This window comes from Notamacropus eugenii, chromosome 4, assembly GCF_028372415.1.
Source record: "Notamacropus eugenii isolate mMacEug1 chromosome 4, mMacEug1.pri_v2, whole genome shotgun sequence".
In the NCBI taxonomy this organism is placed as follows: Eukaryota; Metazoa; Chordata; class Mammalia; order Diprotodontia; family Macropodidae; genus Notamacropus; species Notamacropus eugenii.
In genome coordinates, this window is record NC_092875.1 from 296861275 (window position 1) to 296884020 (window position 22746).

The 22746-nt window shown below is 33.8% G+C and overlaps 1 protein-coding gene across 3 annotated transcripts in view; it reads left to right on the plus strand.

Moving 5' to 3' along the window:
• Window positions 1-22746, plus strand: part of HNF4G (hepatocyte nuclear factor 4 gamma) — a 173156-nt gene that overhangs the window by 145290 nt on the left and 5120 nt on the right. For 2 of the 3 annotated variants that reach the window (XM_072604917.1, XM_072604919.1), the window contains 6 exons: window positions 7419-7590; window positions 10233-10327; window positions 13092-13198; window positions 17303-17458; window positions 19995-20082; window positions 22273-22425. In XM_072604917.1, coding sequence (XP_072461018.1) covers window positions 7445-7590; window positions 10233-10327; window positions 13092-13198; window positions 17303-17458; window positions 19995-20082; window positions 22273-22425 — 745 coding nt within the window. In that variant the 5' untranslated portion in view covers window positions 7419-7444. Of the gene's footprint in view, window positions 1-5276; window positions 5580-7418; window positions 7591-10232; window positions 10328-13091; window positions 13199-17302; window positions 17459-19994; window positions 20083-22272; window positions 22426-22746 lie in introns of those variants that run through there. The other variant, XM_072604916.1, reaches the window with a different exon arrangement.

Sequence of the window (22746 nt, forward strand, 5' to 3'; positions counted from 1 at the left end):
ACTTGGTAAATTGCTCTACAACTTGATGTCACTGCTGATAGGAGTTGGAAAGGAGAGAAATCCTCCCTCAGCTCCTCTGCACTTTGAATTAGGCATGAGGGAAAACAGAGTGATCCCCTCTGAAAATCTGTATTCTTCCTCCATTGTTGGCACACTTCTTAACCACCAGCTATAGAGCGTATTTCTGCAGAGCTGGATGGCTTGCTTTTTAAAGGCCAAAAAGGGTATGGCTAATCCTTCAGTCATAAAATGTCTAATTGCCTTATAATTTTCTCGATTTTATTCAAGAACTTTTCCCTGCCTCCTAATTGAGTAAAATACAACCATTTCTTTTCATTTTGTTTATACCTTTTCTACATACACATACATATATGTGTGTTTGTGTGTTTGTGTGTTAATGTGTGTATACCTACTGTACATATAGAGGGGAATATGAGGTGGTATAGGATTTAAAATGGGTCAGTGACCTACTTCACAAAAAAAACAAACAACAAAAAAAAAGAATAGATTCTACATACTACAGCCAACTGACCTTAGCTTGACTGTGATTTCTGGAAAATATATTGAACTTATTATTAACATATTGGTTAGTGAATATTTATAAAGGGAAACTGATCTTACAGTCATTATAGACTCATGAACGACAGGTCATCCAAGAAGAACCTAATTCCCTTTTTTTAACAATTACTAGAGTAGCATATTACTTCAGAGATATAATTTCTCAATGTTTATATCATTACTATGGAAAATATAGAGAGTTCTGGTTTAAATAATAGTACAATTATATGGATTAAGAATTGGGTAAATACCTGGATCCAAAGGGTTGTCATTACATTTTTAGTATTAACTTTGAAGGAGTAACCTAGGGATCTGGACTTGGCCCTATAGATGACATATTTTCCACCTTGAAGATGACATAAAACTACGAGAAATTTCTAACATAATGTATAATAGTGTCAGGATTCATAAAAAAATCCTAATAATTCAGTGGGATGGACTTGATAAGATGAAATTCAGTAGGACTGTCACGTCTTTCAGCTGGGTTAAAAAATCAGTTGCACGAATGGAAAATTGGGGTGACATAGTTAAGTTCACCTGAAAGACTTAGGAATTTAAATGAACTGTAATCTCAGTATAAAGAAATATGGAACCAAAAGCTAAGTCAATAAGGAAAACATTTTGCATTTTGTCTTGGACTAGGAAGATGATACTCTACTTGACTACCATCTTTAAGCCATATCTAGAGCATTTTGTCTATTGGGTTCCAGATTTTAGGAGGGGCATTGATTAGCTGAAGAATATTCAGAAGAGAAAAACCAGGGCAGTGAAGGACTTAGAGTTCATCACATGCAAGGGTAAGTTGAATGATTAGCCCACAAAAGAGGAGTGTCTTAAAGTATTTTAAGGAATTTTATGTTGAAGAGATATAATAATTATTCCACTTGGCCTGTGATGGCTAACTAGAAGTGACTGCGTGTTACTTAGAAGCAGAAGTAGGCAGGATGTAATGGGGGTGTTGGTGGGTCTTGTTAATAATTGTATCAATGATGAATGGAATGAGCTGTGTCAAAAGGTAGTGGGCTCCCTCTTATATGGAGTCCTCAAAGAAACGTCCTGGATGGGACCATTCATCAGGAATATTGTAGAGAGAGTTCTCAGGTATTGTGTAAACTAGATGCCCTCTATAGTCCTTTCTACTGCTGAAGCTTTATGATTCTGTCATAGAGGTAAGTGTACCTTTGTAACGTATACAGTTCACAAAACATGTTCCTTATAATGAACTACTGCTATAATTAGTGCATGAGTATAAATCTTTAAGAAAATAAAACAAAACTTGTGATGTGTGTGTGTATGTGAGTGTATATGGAAATAGTGAGCTAAAACCTTTGTGTTACTTAAATCTTCCATCCATGTGTTATAATACATACACATATGTATATGTGTGTATGTATTACACACATACACACATACACTTAAAAAACTCTCCGCCTCCAAAGAGCTCATATTCTACTTAGGATCATTTGATAATTAGTCGGGTCATTATAATATAACTTAGAAATTTGATGAGTCAAAAGAAAGGTGCAAATTGCTCAAGGAAAATGGAAGCAAAACTTTCAGTTGTGAAATGGGTGGGGATTAAGAAAATTTCATAGAGAAGAGAACACCTGAGCTGAATCCTGAAGTGAAAGGTGATGATGTACTGAATCATAGGCATGGGGGTTGGGTTTGAGAGATTACACAGAGGCAAAAGATGGCATGTTAGGTTGTCAGCAGAGCTACCATTTCAGTTTGCATTTTATAGTATACTTTTGAAAATATTGTGAAAGAAAACTAGAAAGTTAGGTTGCAGTTAGATTAAGCTGCAGAGTTTTCATTTTATTCTTTTGGCAATAGGCAGCCACTGAGGGTTTTTTTCAGTAGGAGTAACATGGCACCATACTGTGTTTGGTAACTGGGAAGGGTGTATTGAAGAGAAAAAGAGACTGAAGTCATGGAGAACACGGAGATTATTTAATAGTCTAGGCGAGAGGTGAGGAGTTCTACCATTAGGATGGTGAGTAAGAAAAGAGAAAATTTGATGTGAGGCACACTGTGAATGTAGAATCAATAGGACTTAGCACCTGATTCGATTTGTGGAGTGAGGTGGAAGAACTAGCCAAATACAACTCTGTCATTTGGAGTTTGAGATGATAAGGAGAGTGGCAGGCCTACAAGAAACAATGGGAAAATTGAAGAAAGGCCAATTTTAGGGAAAGAATGATAAAAACATGTTAAGCCTAAGTGAATTTTATAATTAGATATTTATAATTATATTACATGTAAAATATAATCATATAATTATAATAATTAATTAACATGCTTTGTTTTTGGTTTGTTTTTTTGCTGCTTGTCTGAAATGTGTTTACTATTATTCAAACAGGTTTTGGAATCATTTCTGGTATTTCTGTATTGGATTATATTTTCATGTTTGAAGCTAAGAAGGATGGAAAATAATTGTTAAAGAATTCTTAAAATGTTTTTGTGATGAAATGTAACCGGAACTCCCAGAACTTCCAGTCTGGAAATAGATATACATGTAAAACATAACTACTCTAAAGTAGTATCAGCTAAGTCTAAGACTTCATTGCAGTTTATCATCTTCATGTCTTTAGTTGGTTCTGATACCCTGGTCATTGAATTGAGAAATTCACAAGCAGCTGGCCCAGAGAATTTAAACTGGCATGTGATGTCTGTTTTGCTTGCAATCTGTTCTTAATAATCCAGTTAACTGTAACTGAGTAACTTAAGTGCTGCGGGGGACACCCTGTAAAACTGTAAGCTTTCTACATATTGTATTCTACTCTTTCATTTTCTCTTCTGTTATACAAAAATATTCTGAAGGGAATCTTACTGAGTTTAGCGAGAGGGAAGAAGAATCAAATTTAAAGAGAAAATATAAATATTAGTATTTGTATATAAATGTATATAAATATGTTTTATTTGTATTTGTATAAATATATATTTATATATATTTGTCTAAGAATGTATATAAATAATTTGTAATCTTCTCTAAATGGATGATAATTCCTAATAATAAGAATTTCTAATTATTCCTAAGTATTATAGGACCTATAGTTGGAAGAGCACTGCTTTAGGCTTTGGAATAACTGGACCTATTTCCAGCTTTACCAAGTATTGGCTGTCTACATTTGGAGAGGTCATTGGATTTTTCCAGGTCCAGGTTTCTTTATCTAAAAAAGTGAAGAGATTGAATTTACTCTTTTAAGGGTACCTTTCAGCTCTTAAAAAAGATTGGATTTCATTTGTCATTTCTGAGGTCCATGTAATTTCAGGACTGTGTTTTTGTACCTAAGCACCACAAAAAGGACTTGATATTATTGCTATTGTGAGCTGGTAAGCCGTGTTCACATTTTCTGGATTGCCTTCTATTTTATCGATAAGGGCAATGTAATTCATTAAAATGCCAAGCAAGAATAAGAATTAATTCTTATGGCTTTGAATTGAATCATGCTAGTTAAAAAAAGTCTTAAAACTTTCGATTGAATTCAGTTATGAATTTGAAATGAAAGATTGCCACCAGAATTAAGGAAGTCCTATAAAAAATAATAATTTTAGTGGAACAATGTGTAGTATTTTCATTAGACCCCATAGGCACATGAGAACTTAACAAAGACAATTGGAGTGCCTACTAATCTGACAAATTAGTAAAATGTTTGTTAAAATTTGCCTCACTTTGATGTACATAGGCTCTTTGAGGTCAAGAACAGTTTTTTTGATCATTGTATCCCCATTGCCTAAAAGACAGAACCTTACTCATCTTAGGCAACTAAAATCTTCATTAATTTGAATTGCGTTGAACAAAAAATAAGTATAACCCATTATTATTAATCTTGTACTTGTAGATTTTGTATATACTGAAGTAGAAGTGGTCCCAAAATTCTCTATTATTCTTCTATACTTCATTCTATAAATATAAAACAGTTAAAACTTAGAATTTCTATGAAAATGTAGTTCATTTTTATCATAAGATAATAGAATGAGAGCTGTTCAGGACCTTATATGCCATCTAGACCACACCCCTCATTTTGCATATGTAAACTGTGGTGCATAAACCTTAAGTTATTTGTTCAAGGTGATTCAGGTAGTAGTAACAAGGCAAGATTCAAATCCATTTCCTATGACTCCAAATCCAATGCATTTTTTACTCATTCATGTTGCTTTTCATGATGATGATCTTGACATCTAGATCAACACATATAAAAATGCATTTACACCACACAGTTCCTTTCATTTAAAATCTCAAATCCTTTTCTAAAAGCCTAAAAACCATTATCCTCACTTTGTAGGTGGGAACATTTGATCCTGGGCTTCACACCTGGCAAGAGAACTGTGAAGGTCTAAGCTCAGCTTGAGTCATTGACATTTAACCTTCTCCGACGGCCTTAATAATCCCTGAAAGTGTTTCTTAGATGTAAATATGGTATGAATAAGGCCATTTTTTATTATCATCAAGTTTCAACTGCTCCTCCAGCACTAAAACCAGTTAGACTAATTTCAGAATTTTTTTTATGTAATCAAAAATTGCACTTTCAAACCCCAAAGTTATTTTTTTCAATCTTTCTGTCAATGACATCAGTTATCTTTTGCTATAAATCAATTTAAGAAATCTTGCTGGTCCACCAAGTATTTCTGATAAGGGCTGTTGTTCCATGAAACATTCCAAGATTATCACAAGAAATTGCTTTCGTAGACCATAAAAGAAGGGAAAAAAAAAAACTCAACAAGCAGAACATGCCTAGCAGAAACAGTTTACAGTTTTACAGCTCCTCCCTTTGCAGCACATAAGTCACTAAGTTACAGTTAACTTTGGATGATCAATCACGGATTGCAAGCAAAACAGGCATCTCACACTACCTGCCCTGGAGCTTCTGGGCCACTTGCTTGTGATTTTCCCAATTCAATGATGAGGGGATCAGAACCCATTCTGGACATGGATATAGCAAACTACAGTGAAGTCTTAGACCCAACTTATACCACTTTGGAGTTTGAAACTATGCAGATTCTCTACAATTCAAGTGGTGAGTTCTCATCTACTCATTGATGTGTTTGTCATAAAAGAGACGTTAACAGGAAATGTTAAACAGGGCGAAACAACTTGTTAGTGGCATGTTGTGTTACGGGAGAATGTGAAAACTGCTTTTATAGCAACAAATCAGGCTCTTTACATTTCATCTCTGAATCGGGATTAATAACATTAAGGCTAGGCTTATTTGAAAAAGAAAATCCTTGATCAAGGTAATAAAGTAAATAAGGTACTCTGTCATAAGCTAGTAAGATGGAGATAGAGAGACAGGAGGCTTTCAGCAGCTATTTGGTTGACTGAGTTACAGCAAGAAGCAATAATTATTTGCTATCACCGAATATTTGGGGGACAATATTAGACGTCATAGATAGACCAGAGTTTCATAGACACTTTGGAAATTTTGCTGATCATCTGGTCCTATTATCTGTCTTCCTAAGAAGTCTTATTTGTTATTAATGAGAAAATACTATACATATGAATAGGTTATTTATTTTTTCTATAGATCAATAGTATGGAAGGGATTGAAGTCTTTATCAGAATGTGTCTTTCCAAGCTAATATTTAGCCAAAAAAATCTCTTGGTATTTTTCTAATGTAACATTTTAACTTTAAATCAGATTGCAGTTACTAATGGTAAATGTCTTTATGGAATTTAGTTTGTTGTTATCTTTTAAATTGACAGTATGCTTTATCAAATAAACAATCCTGTTGAGAAGGGTTTTCAAATTATAATTTTGTTAACTTTATTAACTGTTTTTAATTCATGAGGTTGTCTGAGAGTATTTGTGGGTATCTTTATAGAATTCAAGTTTGATGAAGGTGGTTATACCCAGGGCATTCATAATATTTTAGCATACCATAAGATTGTATAATTATAAATCTAGCACCATACATAAATTGATGATCTAAAAATTGTGTTCTTTTAAACATGATTTTCTCAAGTAAATCTTTTTTTCTAAAATTCTTTTTCTTCACTGAGGAATCCTAATTATTTTCAGCAAGGAAAACCATGTGATTTAAATAAACTTGTACTGAAGTTCTTCATTTAAATTTTGGTTCCTCACTTACCTATGAGTCAATACATGTAGTGATAAATAATGTGCATGATATTATAATTTACAAAAATTATTTAGTAACAGCAATAATGAGAAAATTATATCCAACTTCTGTAATTTTTTCATCTCTAAAGAAAAGAAACTATATGTTTTCCAAATAAATAACAGGTATTTCCTAAAAGTAAAATGCTTCATTTTAATACTCTCACAAGTCGTATCATAAGCCATCATCAGAATATTCCAGTTGAAAAAGGAGTGTATTTATGAGGTTGTATAGAAAATGATGTTTAGAAATGTCTAATTTCTAACATTCTAAATTCTTGAATTTATTACTTTTTTGGGCTCCCAAAGCAATTTTCGATAAAAAATAAATTTGTTGTGAACAATATATTGTCTTATATGTTCATCAAAAGTTTTTCTTAAATGATTTTATGTATGCAGTATAGCACAGTAGATTGAACACTGAAGTAAGAGCTGAGAGTTCCAACAGTTTATAACTTATTGTGTGACCTTGGAATAGTCACTGAACTAGTCTAGGCTTTCCTTTCATTATATACAAAATGAAAGACTTGAAAAGGATGTCTCCAGGGCTCTTTCCCAGCTCCAAAACTATGTGATTTTCTGGTTTATTGTTATTCATATGTAAATAGCTATGAATTCTTAGCAGATCCCAATGGATATTTGGTTAAAAAAGTAAAGAATATGTGAAGTAAATTTACTGAAGAAATCAGTATAAACAATTAAGCTTCAACGAGAGTATGTCATTTTCTTCCCTACAAGACGGTTCTGCCACTGACCAAAACAGCATGAATACTTCAGACAACGGGATCAACAGTCTTTGTGCCATATGTGGAGATCGAGCAACTGGAAAGCACTATGGTGCCTCAAGTTGTGATGGGTGCAAAGGTTTCTTCAGACGGAGCATTCGAAAGTGTCATGTTTATTCCTGCAGGTACGTGAAATATCCAATTTTGCAGAGTTAACTTTAACATAGCAGTATACTAGATAAGTTTCAGAGGTTCCTTGTTTTTTATAAGAAACATTTTTTTTATAACAGTGAGTCACAAGTAGCTTGTATACACAAAGACACTGTAGTTTCTTCTAACTAAAATGTAAAAGTATATAATACTCTTGTGGTTTGTTAGTGTTCAGGAAAAATGCTATCTTTTAGCACTAAAAGGTAAAATTAATCTCCTTTACTGTACTTTCTCCTCAAGTAAATTGATGTTATTCAAATTAGATTGTAGCTATAGGAAATAGAATTCACGGGCCAATTTTTGAAAATCTTACGTAACTCTGAGACTTGTCACATTTTTCTTTTGTCCCCCCATGAGTCTAGAATGTGTCCTTAATCTGTGTAGGTCTTAGTGTCCTTTGTAAAATGAGGAAAATAATATTCATGGTACCTACCTCACAGGAGTTTTGTGAGAAAAATAAAACTGTTGTGTTAACGTGAACTAGGAGTCCTATTCTATCTATTAAATTACCGCTTAGTGACAGAGTATGACCCTTTGTCTGTCTACTTAAACCAGGTCTTGAGTGAATGTTGTATTTGTGTTGTATAAATATGTGCCATTTAAAAAGAGATGAAATCTGAATGGGAGATTGTGCAGTGTTTCCCTTGCTGATGAAAGGCAAGTTCAAGTTGATTACGTCCCCCTTGGGAACCAATCAAATGCTTTCAAAGAAATCAGCAGTTTCGTTTCACTTCGATGCCATTCACCATGATATTACCTTAAGCTCTTAATATCTAATTCTCAAAAAAAAGAAATTTACTGAGTTCTGTCACTGTATTTCATTTAAAAATGAAACTTTTTTCACATTTAAAAGTTGTCCTGCTTAATTAAAAATACTTTCAATTTAATTCTACCTTATATCTGAAAATCTAGATTTGAAGAACTGAAAAATTTTAGACATTACTTAATTTATCACAGACTCACCTTAAAAATAAAATTATCATAATAAATGTGAAATATGATTCATTTTAGCTCCTTCTTCCCCCGAGTCATTACCAAATTTGCAGGAAGGTATCTATTGTAGAAGTTGAAATATACCTCTTGGGACCATTGAAATTGAAACAGTTTTAGGCTTACACACCATAAAGGACAAGAGTAGCACACTTAATTAGCTGAAGCTTATCTATTTTTCCCTACAAAGGGAGTCATGGTTAGTGCAGTGAATTTCAGTAGTAAAATCATATTCCCAATTTGTGAAACCTTCAACTCTTGCTGCCCATAGAATCAGTCTTTTTGTAAATGACTTTTGGAGTTGGGCAAATTCTATACTTCTGTTCACTGTGAGTTTTTAGGATTTTTTTTATGACCAAGGATTGGGAGACACAGAAAATATAGGAAAATTTTAAAGATTAATTAGTGCTCATTTCCAATTAATTTCCTTAGCTTTCTACCTTAAACTCTACACCATCAATATTGTGACACTTCTACACTGACAGAATAAAATTAGCCTTCTGTCTGTCTAGTCAATATAACTGGTCACCTAGAATTTTACTTATCTGAATTTCCTCAATTATGTATGTTTATTGACCTTACTATTGACCTTACCCAATTGAGTTAAGTAACTTTTTCTTCGTGGCTTGAGAAAAAAACTTTCTTTTCTTCAATTGCTTTACAGTACCTTAATCTCTCAGTCTCAAACCATATATGTTTTAAGGGGCATAGAAATTTATTTGAGCTCTAAAATGTAAGAATGTATGCTTTTACTGTCATGGGAAATAATTAAAGAAATCATGGAAGGAAAACAGTTATGAAGATAATCACTTCAGAATATTGTTTTAACACATACATACGTTTGCATTTAAATTAAACTTCTTTAAGTTGGTTTTAATTTCTTTTGATTTATAATTAATTACATAAATAAGATTAGAGGAATGAGAATAACAACATATATATGTATCTATGTATATGTATATACATACACAAACAGGTAATTATATACTACATTCTCACAAATAACTTCAGTGAAGTTAAGTGCTATATGCATCATCACACGGCTGACATAATAAGAATCAGAGGCAAACTTAAAGTAAGAGCCTTTTATTCCCAGTCCACTGCTTGGTCTTCCACACTGCTCCTTTGCCATGTGTGATGCTGGATCCTATCTGTTTTACCAGCATCATGGTGGAGGAAGCTTAAGGCTTTTAGTGACTCATGATGGCTGTTATCATGTCTGTGTGGCAATAAATATATAGAGAATGTGATGATTATAACTCATTATAATGGCTCCATGAGGGTTGGGATTTATATTTTCCAGATCTGGGATAGTCACGGTATCTTATAGACAGGTCAGAGTCAGTAAGAATGACTCAGTCTTTTCGTTGTATCCCACTTCATCATGCATTTATGAACACAGTGCTTAGTATATGTGAACGTACTATATATACATGTATATAAATTTAATAAAATATTTTAAAAATATATATATTCATATACTGTGTGTGGGTATGTATATATGTGTGTGTACATATGTATATATATATATGTACACACACATATAATAGTCTTAGTAGTTTACTTCTCTTACTACATAAAACTTAACAGAAGAATAAATAATTCGTCTTTTTTTTTAATGAAATAGGTTCAGCCGACAGTGTGTTGTTGACAAAGACAAAAGGAATCAGTGTAGATACTGTCGTTTAAAAAAGTGTTTTCGAGCAGGAATGAAGAAAGAAGGTAATGTTTCTTTCATCAGACTGTGCGTAACAATGTGGTCGTTGCCCAAACGAGGTTTGAAATTCAATGTTAGGAAATGAAAAGACAAAGCAACAGTAGGTTATGTTGACTTTACCAATATGCTTTAAAAAATGAGTCATCTTTTTTTAAATTTTAAGTAATGGTGTCATATAGTTCACATTAAGATTAAATAGTACATTTAAAACGGTCTGTCTGATGTATTTTCCTACGTGCTAAGTAGGTTGTATATAAGAATATATGTGTTTAAATAAAGTCAGAGCAGTTCAAAACTCATAATAGGAATGATGTGTTGTGCTTATCATGTTCACAGCATGTATACTACACACAAAAGCAAGGCCCTTCCATGAAGCACTTAACCAAAGAATTTCCACCCCAAAGTGATAAATTTGCCAAAGAAAATCATTATACACTCATTTTTCTATTATTGTGACTTTGTTTAAATTTCCCAAATTTCACCTGACTTTGTCAGCACAGTGCTACCCCCCACAAAAGAAGAGAGAAAACTAAAAGCATATAACCTTCAGTAATAATATTCTTCTATATGCAAATTTAAAAAAAGTTTTTCTAAAAGTTCATACTTACTAGTTTATAAGATTAGCTGGTGGCTTTGTGAATGAATCCCATTCAGCCTCACCATCAAACTTAATTCTTCACCTTAGTTAAAAAAAAAAAAAGTTGAAGCACTTGACTTTTTAATGTACATTCATATAATGTGTATTTAAATGTATATTAAGAACACGTGAAATGTAAATGGTTACTTTTGTTTTACAATAAGGTAGAAATCATAGCTTTTACCTAGAAGTACTATTTAAGTATTAATTTCAGTGAGAAGTTTTTAAAAGTAGATATGCTTAACAGTCATATAAAAATTATTTAATGAAAATACAAAGTGGTCAGGAATTAATTAAGAAGATGGAGGAAGACTAAGTAGTCTTCCACAATATTAGATTTTTAAAATTTTTCTCTAAAGATAACTCTTAAAGGAAACTCAGAATATCATTGTCCAGCTTCTTTTTTTATACTTTTATATAAATGTTTTCTCTTCAACTTAAGAAGTACTTCAGGAGGAAAAAAAATAGCTGGAATCTACCAGTAAATATTCTTTAACAATAATAAAACTTTAGAGTCTTTCTAGTGTAAAAGGTGCCTCTTAAGAACCATGGGTTCTCTCCTTAGCTCACATAATTGATTCTTAATATATTGTAGGATGCTGAGTTGTAAGGGATCTCAGTGATTATCTAATCTGAGCACCTTATTTTACAGATAAGGAGACTATAACTCAGGTAAGTTAAGGAATTTGCCCAGTAAGTAGCAGAATCAAGATTCACACTCAGGCCTTTTGATTGCTGAGTCAGTGCTCTTTTTACTCTGTTACATTGACTAATAGAATTAGACATGCTTCTTCTAACTTTCTCTAGGTTAATAGGTTTATTTTATTAAAATAGTCAAATCAAATGACCTTATCATCAAATATTAGATCTCCACAGTAAAGGATGAACTGCACACACACACACACACACACACACACACACACACACACACACACATCTATCTATCTGTAGTGTAGTCAGTCAATCTATTTAACCCAAATCTCCAAAATCAGTTATCTAGAGAGTTCAAGTGAAAGACTACTTGGGGACTGAATAAAGTAGATGTGACTGTATACATTGCACCTAAAAGATGCCAAGACTCATATATGTGCTAATATAATGATGCTTCTCTCTCCTTCTTTGCCTAAATCTGAATAAGCACTTATGGGAAATGTAATTTTATATAATTTGTTTTCCCCTCTCCCCAGATGAGTGAGGCAAGCTTGGTTCCTCTCAGGGGATCCAAGTGTAGTCACTGAGATTCCTTAGCTTTCAAGAACCCTTTTATCTCTACCCTTCTAGAGTCCAGAGGGAAAGAGCCACGTGCTTGAAACTTTTTCCTTCATTAATGGTTAGTAAACTCTTCAAGAATTCTGAGTCCCCAAGGAGAACCACAAGATTATAGTCTTAAAATGGCCATTAGAATAGATTTAGTTTATTTTCTTTTCTAGCCCTAGTGTTTTTCCCAGGAAGAAAAGACATTTTACAATTTCCATGACTCACATTTTCCATCAGTGAATTCGTTCTATTCTTTGACCTAGTCAGCATCACAGACAATTCCCTTTCTCTAGTTATCTTATAGTTTTGTTAACTTAGAAAGGAGTAGAATGCAGACTATTCAAAATATCCAGGGCAGAACTGGCTGACCCATCATTTTCTGCAGTGTGTGGTAACATGAAACACCTTAAATCCCAGTGTTTCATTATCTCTAGAGACAAGGCTGTCTGTTACTACTTTTTTAAAGTGATAAATACTAGCTAAAAGAATGTAAGTCATATCTTCCCACCTTTCAGGGTTGCCTTTCTCAGGGCTCTCAACCACTTAGGTCTGGTAGCAATGTGGTATTGGGAAAAACTGATCAAGTTCTAATCTGAAGATCTTGGTCCAACTTCATGCTCTACCACTGACTAACTTTGTGACTTTGGATAAGTAAGTTAACTTCTCTGAGTTTTACTTTCCTTTTCCATAAAATGAGGATAATAAATTATCTACTCCCTAATGTTGCTTTAGAATCAAGTGAGACAACGCATATTTTGTAAACTTTAAAATGCTACATAAATGTAAACTATTTTTACTTCCAAATCCCACATCCCTGCCACATATTTGCATGCATATAAATTTCAAGTAATGAAGTCATGCTTATTGTGTTCTAGCTGTGCAAAATGAACGAGACAGAATAAGCACAAGGAGAAATAACTTCGAAGGCAGCAACATTCCCTCTATTAATACGTTGGCACAAGCTGAAGCTCTTTCTCGTCAGGTATGTGCTGGATTCATGTCAACCTCATCCCATTTGAAGGAGACAAGTATTTTATGTCCTTGAAAATGTTTCATTTGGGAGGAGAGGAGTGGACCCGATAGAAGGTTGATGTGATGGAAGCTAGGGTTACTTGAGTATGAAGGTTCTTTATTTGAGGACAAACTGCCAAATTTGAAGGAATCACTCAGTATAAGTATGTTTGGATTTATTTTGGTGTCAAGTTGCAGGTCATGATGAGCCAGGGGAGAATTTAGAGTTCTTCGAAGCTAGAGTAGGGGAGGGGAGATTGGAAGGTATAAGAGATGAGCCAGGGCACAGTCCCAGGTGAGGGCATTGGTTTTCTATCCTGCTTTTATATAGAAGGGACGAATAGAAAGCAATTCAAACTGACCAATCAGTGTGGACATTTAAGCCTTCTTGAAGTATAATATACTGGTTTCTGATTGAGAGCTTGGTCATGATTTTGTATAGATTTTTCCTTATACATTCTTTGGTCTTCTTTTAAGTCCTAAATCTTATCTGTGTGGGGTTGATGAGTGAAAATCAGCTGGGCTCTCTGCTGGTGGTTATTATCCTGATAGGGGAGTGAGTTATTAATACTTAAAAAATAGTTACTGGGTGAATCAGTGGAAGGAAAGAAAGAAAGAAAAGAAGAAAGAAAGAAAAGATGAAAGAAAGAAAGCAAAGAAAAGAAAGAAAGAAGGAAAGAAAGAAAGAAAAAAGGTTCTTTTTTTTTTTTTTTGCTGTGTTATGAATTTAGGGAAGAATTTCCCTGAAAGCCTTATAATTGTTGATTCATGCTGTTTTGTTTGTGACTAAAAGAAAGGTAAAATGAAGACCTGATTTTGTTTTTATAAATATGCACAGAATTAGCAACTTTGAGTCCCATCTTATGTGTTTATTTAGCATGCTAAATTCAGTAATATTAGTTTCTAACTTTGATAGAATCAGAAAATCAAAAAGAAGTATATCTGTCAGGAAACATACTTCTCAGAAATTTATGATAGGATCAATCTGCCTTTGCATTCTGTGACTGAATGTCTAGAATGAAGACTCTGTTGAGATACCTTTTGTCTTCAATTATAGATAAAATAGTGACCACTGAACATATACAAGTATGTCTTGTATAAAGTAATTATTTACACAAGCTTAGAACTTCAAATCATAAGTTTTACATTTTACTAGACAATTTTAGACATATTTATTAAGTCCTGTGCGACACTGTGCTAAGGCCTGGGGATACAAAGGATACAAAGAAAGGTATAAGACAGTCCCTGCTCTCAAGGAGTTCATAGTCTAGAGAGGGAGACAACATGCAAACAACTGTGTACAAACAAGACATATAAAGTGGAGATAATCAAAAGAAGAAAGATACTAAAACTAAGAGAGATCAGGAAAGGCTTCTTGGAGGACAAGATTTTAGCTGACACTTGAAAGAGATGAAGAAGGGAAGTATTTCAGGCAAGGGGGACAGCCAGTGAAAATACTAGGAGGGGCAAGAGATAGAGTTTCTTGCTTGAGGAGTAGCAAGGAATCCAGTGCTTGTAAGGTTAGCTCCCAGATACCTAATGCTATATACTACCTGAAATATAGTAGATTCTCTATGAATAATTATTTAATTAAATTAAAGCCTACCTCTCATTTTCCCCCTATACATTAGCTATCTTATTCACCCTCTCAAACACAGTGAGCACCCTCAAGGCGCAATCTATGTCTAAAGTTGCAAGTGATGATTTTGGCACCTGGAGTAAGCATCATGAATTGCTCTCCCAGTTGAACTTTGTAATTAATATTGTGAAAATAATACAATATACACTAAACACAATTTTTTTTAAACAAGAGGGAGGATTAGTTGCAGTACAGGTTCCCAGCTTGATATTATTAAAAATAACTGGTGCCTTGTTATTTTTTTCAGTTATTTTTGCTAAGTACTAAGTTCAGTCGTTACATTTTTGCACCATTTAAATATCAGTATCCTAAGAGAAGTATATAAGTACTCTACCTTAATCATATATTTAACTATGTTTAATATAAGTTTTATTTCCACAGGACTCAGAAAGTGCTTCACATTTTAAAAACACACAATAAACATTTGTTAAATTTAAATGAGTTAAAATGCTCTTTCTTTTTCAGACATAAATCCTTAATATGGTGTTGGCTTTAATATTAACAAAAACCTTTACACATATCTTCACAACTACATTGGGAGTTACTATTGTTTTCCACATTTTTTGAAGCAGACAGTGGTTAAGTGACTTTACCAGGTCACATAGCCACTAAATGTCTGTTAGGATTTGAACTCATGTCATCATGACTCCAGGTCCAGAGCTTTACGCGCTGTTTCACTGAGCTGCTGATGTAAAATATGGAGTCCTTAGTTTATATTTGCCAGGCTTCTAGCAGCATTAGTATTGTCCTGACTTTCTAACTGAAACTTTACTTGTCCACTTTAATACAGTTAATCTACTGAAACCATTTTCTCCAGAAGCTTTAACAATTTGTCAATGAATTTCTGTTGTTGAAAGTTTTTCCTCATTCAGAAAGTAAACCTTAGCATTTAAGGTTTGGACTTGGACCACAAGTCCAGGTAAACAACTATTTTGAATGAGGAGCAATCTAAGTCACCCTTTTCCTTAGATTACAAATGTCCAATATTAGAATGTAACTATCAAATAATCGGGAAATATTAGTTAAGCATCTCTTATATTTCAAGTTCTGTGCTAGATCCTAGTATACAAATAATGAATCAAGCAATCCTTACTTATATGGCGGTTATATTCTAATAAGGGAGACCATGATTAAATACATAACTAGATATGGAAAAAAATATATTGTTCATTCTTTGTAGTAGAATAGAATAAGTAACAACATGATGGTAGGGTCAAGGTACAATGTGTTCCACAATGGCTGATCAGTCCAAAGGCGAGCTCAGAAGACTTTATAAACCACATACTCTGGCCCACATAGTCTCTTTGAACATATGGAATGGAAATGCCTCTAGATATTTCCTTTGTGCTACTAAAATTATGCAATTCTGCTTTGCTTATGGAACACAGCACCTTCTTTGATGTGGGCATGCTATGCTGTGGGGGTCCTACGCTAATGTCTCCAGTGTCTCACAATCAACACTGATTCTTCAGAGAGACCATGAGAATGTCCTTGAACTACTTATTCTGATCTCTGAGAGCACTTCCCTTTCGTGAATTCTTTGTAAAATAGTCTTTTAGGTAAATGTCCATTTGATTATGGCTTCATGGCCAACCTATCAAAGGTGTACCTCTGAAATAGAGTTTGAATACCTGGTAATTCAGTAGAAGAGAGGCTCTTCTATCAGGTACGCTTATTTTGCAAGGTAATCTTCAGAATCTTCCTACAACAGTTCAAATAAAATTCAGTTTTCTGTCGTGGCACTAGTAGACTGACTAGGTTTCCCAGGCATACAACACTGAAATCAGTACAATGGAATGAATATAAGGAGAATAAAGGCAAAATAGCTAAATGCAAGGTGGTTGGAGAGGGAGAAGAGCTGTGGAGAGCAGGAAAGATTTCGTTCAGAAAATGTTATTTAATCTACTTCTTTAAAGATGAGAATTCTCTGAGGTAGAGGAAAGGATGGAGAAAATATTTCAGACATGGGCAAAGGGATGGAGATGGAACGGGTGTGTGTGTGTGTGTGTGTGTGTGTGTGCGTGTGTGTGTAAATTAGAGAGAGAACCTAGTTAGACTGATAACAGTGTGAGAAGGGAATTAATTACAATGAGGATAGAAAGGTAAGTTGAGCCACACATGAAAAACAAATTATGTACTCAGCAAAGTAACTGAATTATGTGTGATGCCCTGTGAAGACACCTTTTTACATGTACAAGACATAACAGAGGACTTCTCACATAGTAGGTTCTCATTAATTATTTGTTGAATTGAATTTTTCTTTTGAACAACCTCACACAAGAAAGCAAAGAGCAAACTTTTACATAATTTCAAGATATTTTTATTTTGATGATCTTAGCTTCAGTGGCTTCTGCTTAAATCAACAATTAGCAAATGAAAATGCTGTTTAAAAATGTTTTATATAACTGCTAAATGAAATGTTCTTCTTCTTGTTAGATTCCAGTCTCAAGCCCCAGTGCAAATACTGACATAAATGTTAAGAAAATTGCGAGTATTGGTGATGTTTGTGAATCTATGAAGCAGCAGCTATTAGTCCTGGTGGAATGGGCTAAATACATCCCTGCCTTCTGTGAGTTACCATTGGATGATCAGGTATACATTAAGCCAGTCGTGAAAATCATATGTGAATTGTTGGATTAAAATGCTTCTGTTCATTCAGTTGGATTGACAAGCAACCTTTATTATTTCTGATGAGGTTTAAAGTATTTTCCTAGAGCCAACAAGTAGGCATTTACTTTTTCCTGAAATCCTAGAGAAAATGTATATATGGTTATTTGATCTCTTTAAATAAATATTTCATGTGTGTGGGAAGTGAGTAGGGGGTGGAGTTCTGTGTACTCTTAAAAAAATTATTGAATAGTGCTGCTAGTGGTTGTTTCTAGGGCTCAGAGGGATATTGGTTATTTTTTTTCTAATAAGTCAAAGAATTACTTGGATTAAAACTTCTTAAAGGAAGGTCATAAAATAAACAGCATAATGCCATTATTTTTTTTTAATGTATACTTTGTAAAGCTTTGAAATTTCTTGTGTAAAGAAAATCTTAGATTGTTTTAGTCTCTAGAAGTAGTGAGCTTGGCAAATAAAATTGGTTGACTTCTTGTCAGGAATGTTATAAAGGAGATTCATGTTTCAGGTAAAGATTGAACTATCCGACCTCTGAAGTATTGTCCAATTTTGGGATAGTATTTAAATAACTAGAGTGGGAGGCCTCAGAGCAGAATAGAAAGAGCTCTAGGTCAGTACCAGACTTCTAGTCTGATTCAGCCTCTAACCAGATGTGCGACTATAATTAAATAAATCATTTAGCTTTTCTGTGACTTGGTTTCCCCAGCTACAATATATAAACATTCAACCAGAGGATATCTAAGGTAACTTAACAGCCCTGATGTCCTCTGACTCTGTTCTCCAAAACACTTTAGATATTCTAGTTCTCAGTGAGGGACAAATGGGTAGTAAAAGGAAAGGCCTTCAAAATGTTGATGATCAATGTAGATCTGTAGGTTATGAGGAGAGCTGAAATAGATTTGTCCGCATGGTGCAAAACCCACTCCAGGATATTGTCACAGAACATCATGAGTGCTCAGTGTGTGGGGAGCAGCTGCTAATTCTTGTGCTCTGCTAGCGTGTAGATGTTTCTTTCCTGGTACTCACTGGTGGGAATGATTTACTGGCCTTTTCATGAGTCTTTTAAAGATGCCATTATATTGACTTAACTTCCAGAAAAGAAAGAATGCAAGAGGTGTCATATTTGAAAATATTTTTCCTCAGAGTGTTGTCCAGTGTTTTTAAACTGAAGGTGATGGATTTATAAAATCTGTTGAGCAAATTCAAGTGAGATATTTAGTTTCACATACATTTAAAAACCCTCCATATCCTGTTTCTAATAAGTTAATCATTTCTCTTACATGATATAACTAAAAAAAAAATGCACGCTGTCCTCATTCTCCTATACTTAATATCCCCAAGTAATGTCACACCCTTTGCAAATGATCTTTATCTTTGTAGCCCAGAATTAAGGAAGTAAAAAAAAAAGGGAAAATTCTAAAATCCTTTAAAATAACAGCAAGAGTAAAAAAAATATATATATATGTTTACATAAGTGAAAAATGCATTTGCATGGAAAGTTTAACTTAAATTTTGAAGAGAGTGTCTCACTAAGTGGTGAGAACTAAAAACTGTGGAATGATTTTCAAAACGTTCCTCTTAACTACCTTCCTGGTATGAATCACATTTATTGACCTGTCATAAAGATAGCTTTGTTCTATAGGCTTTGTTAGAGTTTGGATAGTGAAAATGCTGAGATATGCCAGTATCATAGCCTAAACAACACGAAGAGGATTTTAACATTTATATGTAGTATTTTTTTCATTGACATCCTTCATGAGAAACTGATGATTTCTGATACATGGACAGGAAAATAAAATATAATACATACTCAGTTTCTTTAAAGGTAGAAGTGAAGCCACATCCTAAAACTAGCTTCCTTCTACTAATATACAGGCACTGTGCTTCCTTCATTAAGCATGAGCCTTTATTAGATTACCAGTTAGAGTCATTGTGCCCTGTGCCTCACACAATAGCTTAACACAGTGTGAGTGCTTAATAAATGTTTGTTGAATGGATAAAGATATGAATTAATGATGATGAATATGAATATAAAAGGTAGAAATTAAAAGATTATCATTTGGAGATTGGTAGCCCTAAAGTCCTGATTTTGAGGCCAGAATGCCAGGATATTTTGATTATTCTAGTTAGCTAAAACAACTACTGACTGTCAGGGATGCAGAAGTCTGTAAGTTAATCAATATCTTATTATATTAGATGTTTTATTTGTTACTTAATATCATTATTAAGGAGCTAGTTGGCATGTTGAATAGAGTGTTGGATTTGGATTCAGGAAGACGTGTTCAAATGCTAACTCAGATGCTTTCTAGCTGAGTGAGTGTGGGCAAGTTAACTAACTTTTCTTAGCTTGTTTCTTCATCTGGAAATGAAGATAATAATAGCATCTCATGAACAGGATTTTTTTGAAGATTGAATTATATGTAAAATGCTTTATAGACCCTAATGTACTGTATAAATACTAAACTATAACAATAATTAATAACTATAACTTTTTTTTATTAAGGTTGCACTTTTAAGAGCACATGCAGGAGAGCACCTGCTGCTTGGTGCCACAAAGCGATCCATGATTTATAAAGACATCTTACTTTTGGGTAAGTATCTAGCGAATGCCATCATGTACAAGGCCTGGCACATTTTTTGTATATATTTGGGATTAAAAAGATTTTTGTGCAATTAACAAATTAATTTACATTTACAGATATTTTTGACTATGACTAATGTACTTATTTGTTTGAAGTCTTGAGAACAGATTACTCTGATACTACAAACATCGCAAATAATATTAGTACACACAATGAAGATTTTCAAATGCAAGTTTTGTCTTTATTGCTGAATGGATAGTTCTGTTTGGTTGATGTCCTCTAAGGTCCATTATAACTCTATGATTCTAAAAATGCATTGGTTTTGTGTATTCTCTAATCTGGTTTCTTTTGAATGATTATAATTGTTGTAGAATGGTTGGTTTTTGAAGGAGCATGGAACAATGGAAAGAGTGCTGGATTTCACGTAAGAGGACATGAGTTCCAATCTTTGCTTCAATATTCAGTAGCTCTGGGAATATAGACAATTACCTAACCCTCTCTGGGCCTCAGTTTCTTTGTCAGTAATATAAAGTATTTAGACTAGATGCCTCCAAGTCCCTTTCAGTTCTAAATCTTTGATTCTGTTATCCCAAAAGTATGGTCAAGTTTTGTATTCATCACCTCCAGTTTCAGTGATGATAATGATCTTTATTGATCCAGAGTGGGAGGAGGTTGGGGAGGGGGGAGAAACCAATCACATCATAGTTGATCAGACCTACAAGTTATTTTTAAACAGAAGAGGGCAAGAAAAAGAATTAACAGTTGCCATCTAGCAGTAATCCATGCTAGAGAAATAAATAACTTTTTGTCAGCATTGTGAAAGTAATTTCCTCAAGGTATCCATGCTACATTGGCCTACAAAGGACACTCATCAGTAAAATTGTTGAAGACTTATCTAAGGATGATATACTTGTTTGCCTAATGCTCCAGCTGGCATTTGTGCCATGTTTTTAATGTTATCAATTATTGTGGTTCAGTAGATGTTTTACATCATGTTTTTACAGTATGACTGAGCCACCAAATATAAATTTATGCTTAGTGCTGCAGAGGTGTGCTAGATCCAGCTCATACTACTCCATGGAACCTGATTATTAAATGTTCCTTGTAAGCATTTATATCATAAAAATGGGCAAACACAACAAATTGAGGCTTGGTTTGTTTTTCTAATTACTCAATTTAAGAAAGTGATGAAGGGAACATGTATTAGTAAAGACTAAACTTAAAAGTGTGGTGTGCATTTTTGGAAAGCCAGTTGCTAAATATTCAAGTCAGTATTGAACATCAATAAAATTCTGTCGTCATGGAGCTAAATATACTATTGGGGTGGAGAGGAACTGTCACTAAGCCTTTGTAAGCTGCTTTACCCTGGCATTTTTAGGTAAGTAACTTTTCACAACAAACAGAAAAGGAAGTATGTACCATCACCTTTGTATGGGAACCTGAGTATTTAATATCACTACTAAGAATAGCTAACATTTCTATAATGCTTTAAGTTTTAGAATTCATTTGCACATATCCTCCCATTAAGACTTCATATAGATGATGACCTCCATTTCTTCACATTTCACTAATAAATGATTACCTGATGTTAACAGTCATGTGTTTATTATGTAATTTAAACCATCACTTGTAGTTACAGAATGGGAGAATTAAAGGGTACACAGGGAATATTCAATTTAACTATGCTAAGGATCATGTAAATCTTTGAAAGTTAAAACCATTTTCCTCTGCTTTTGAGAATCATCGTGCAGTAGTGATTATTTGGAGGAACATCTAGCACCCAACGCAGTCTCAGTTCTTATTTTCCTGAAATGTAACCTCTAAGGGCTCTTTAGCTTTTATATATTCTTCATTAATGACTTAGAAACTGAGATATGACTGACCGAACTGAAAGTTAATCATTATATTTTGCTTTCCTTTGCAAATTCTTAGCTCATTATTAGCCTGTTCTCCACTGTTATCATTAGTGACCGAAGCTATTCAAATAAATGTGATCACATTATAAATGTTGTTTATCCATTACAAGTTCTTGAATATTCTTTTACCTGAACTTTTTTACTAAACTGCTTTTGTATATGCTAGTAGTTGGCACTGTTTGCTGGGATCTTCCAAAGTTTAACCATTTTAAAAGTACTTTGAATTTAGAAAAAAGAAAACACTTGCTGATAATGTATTGTTTCTAATGTTTTCCCCCTCTAGGTAACAACTACATCATTCATCGCAACAGCTGTGAGGTGGAGATCAGTCGTGTGGCCAATCGTGTTCTAGATGAGCTAGTACGCCCATTTCAGGAAATTCAGATCGATGACAATGAATATGCTTGTCTGAAGGCAATTGTATTTTTTGATCCAGGTTTGTTTTTAGAAGTGCTTTTAAAAGAAAATCACAATGAAATAATTTATTGAATTGACTTTACTGTGATATAATATTTTTTGTCATGCTATGCTTTGCTTCCCTTCAAACTAAATGCTAAAATATCATACCATAATAGATTTGAAGCTGGAAGGGACCTAAGTAGTCATTAAATTCAGCCCTTTTATTATACAGATAAGAAGACTGAAGTTCAGTGAAGTCAACTGGTTTGGCCAAGGACCCCCAGCTACTAAGTGTCAGAAGCAAGGTTTTAACCTAAATCTTCCTGGTTCAAAGTTTAGTACCCTATCTACTCCACCA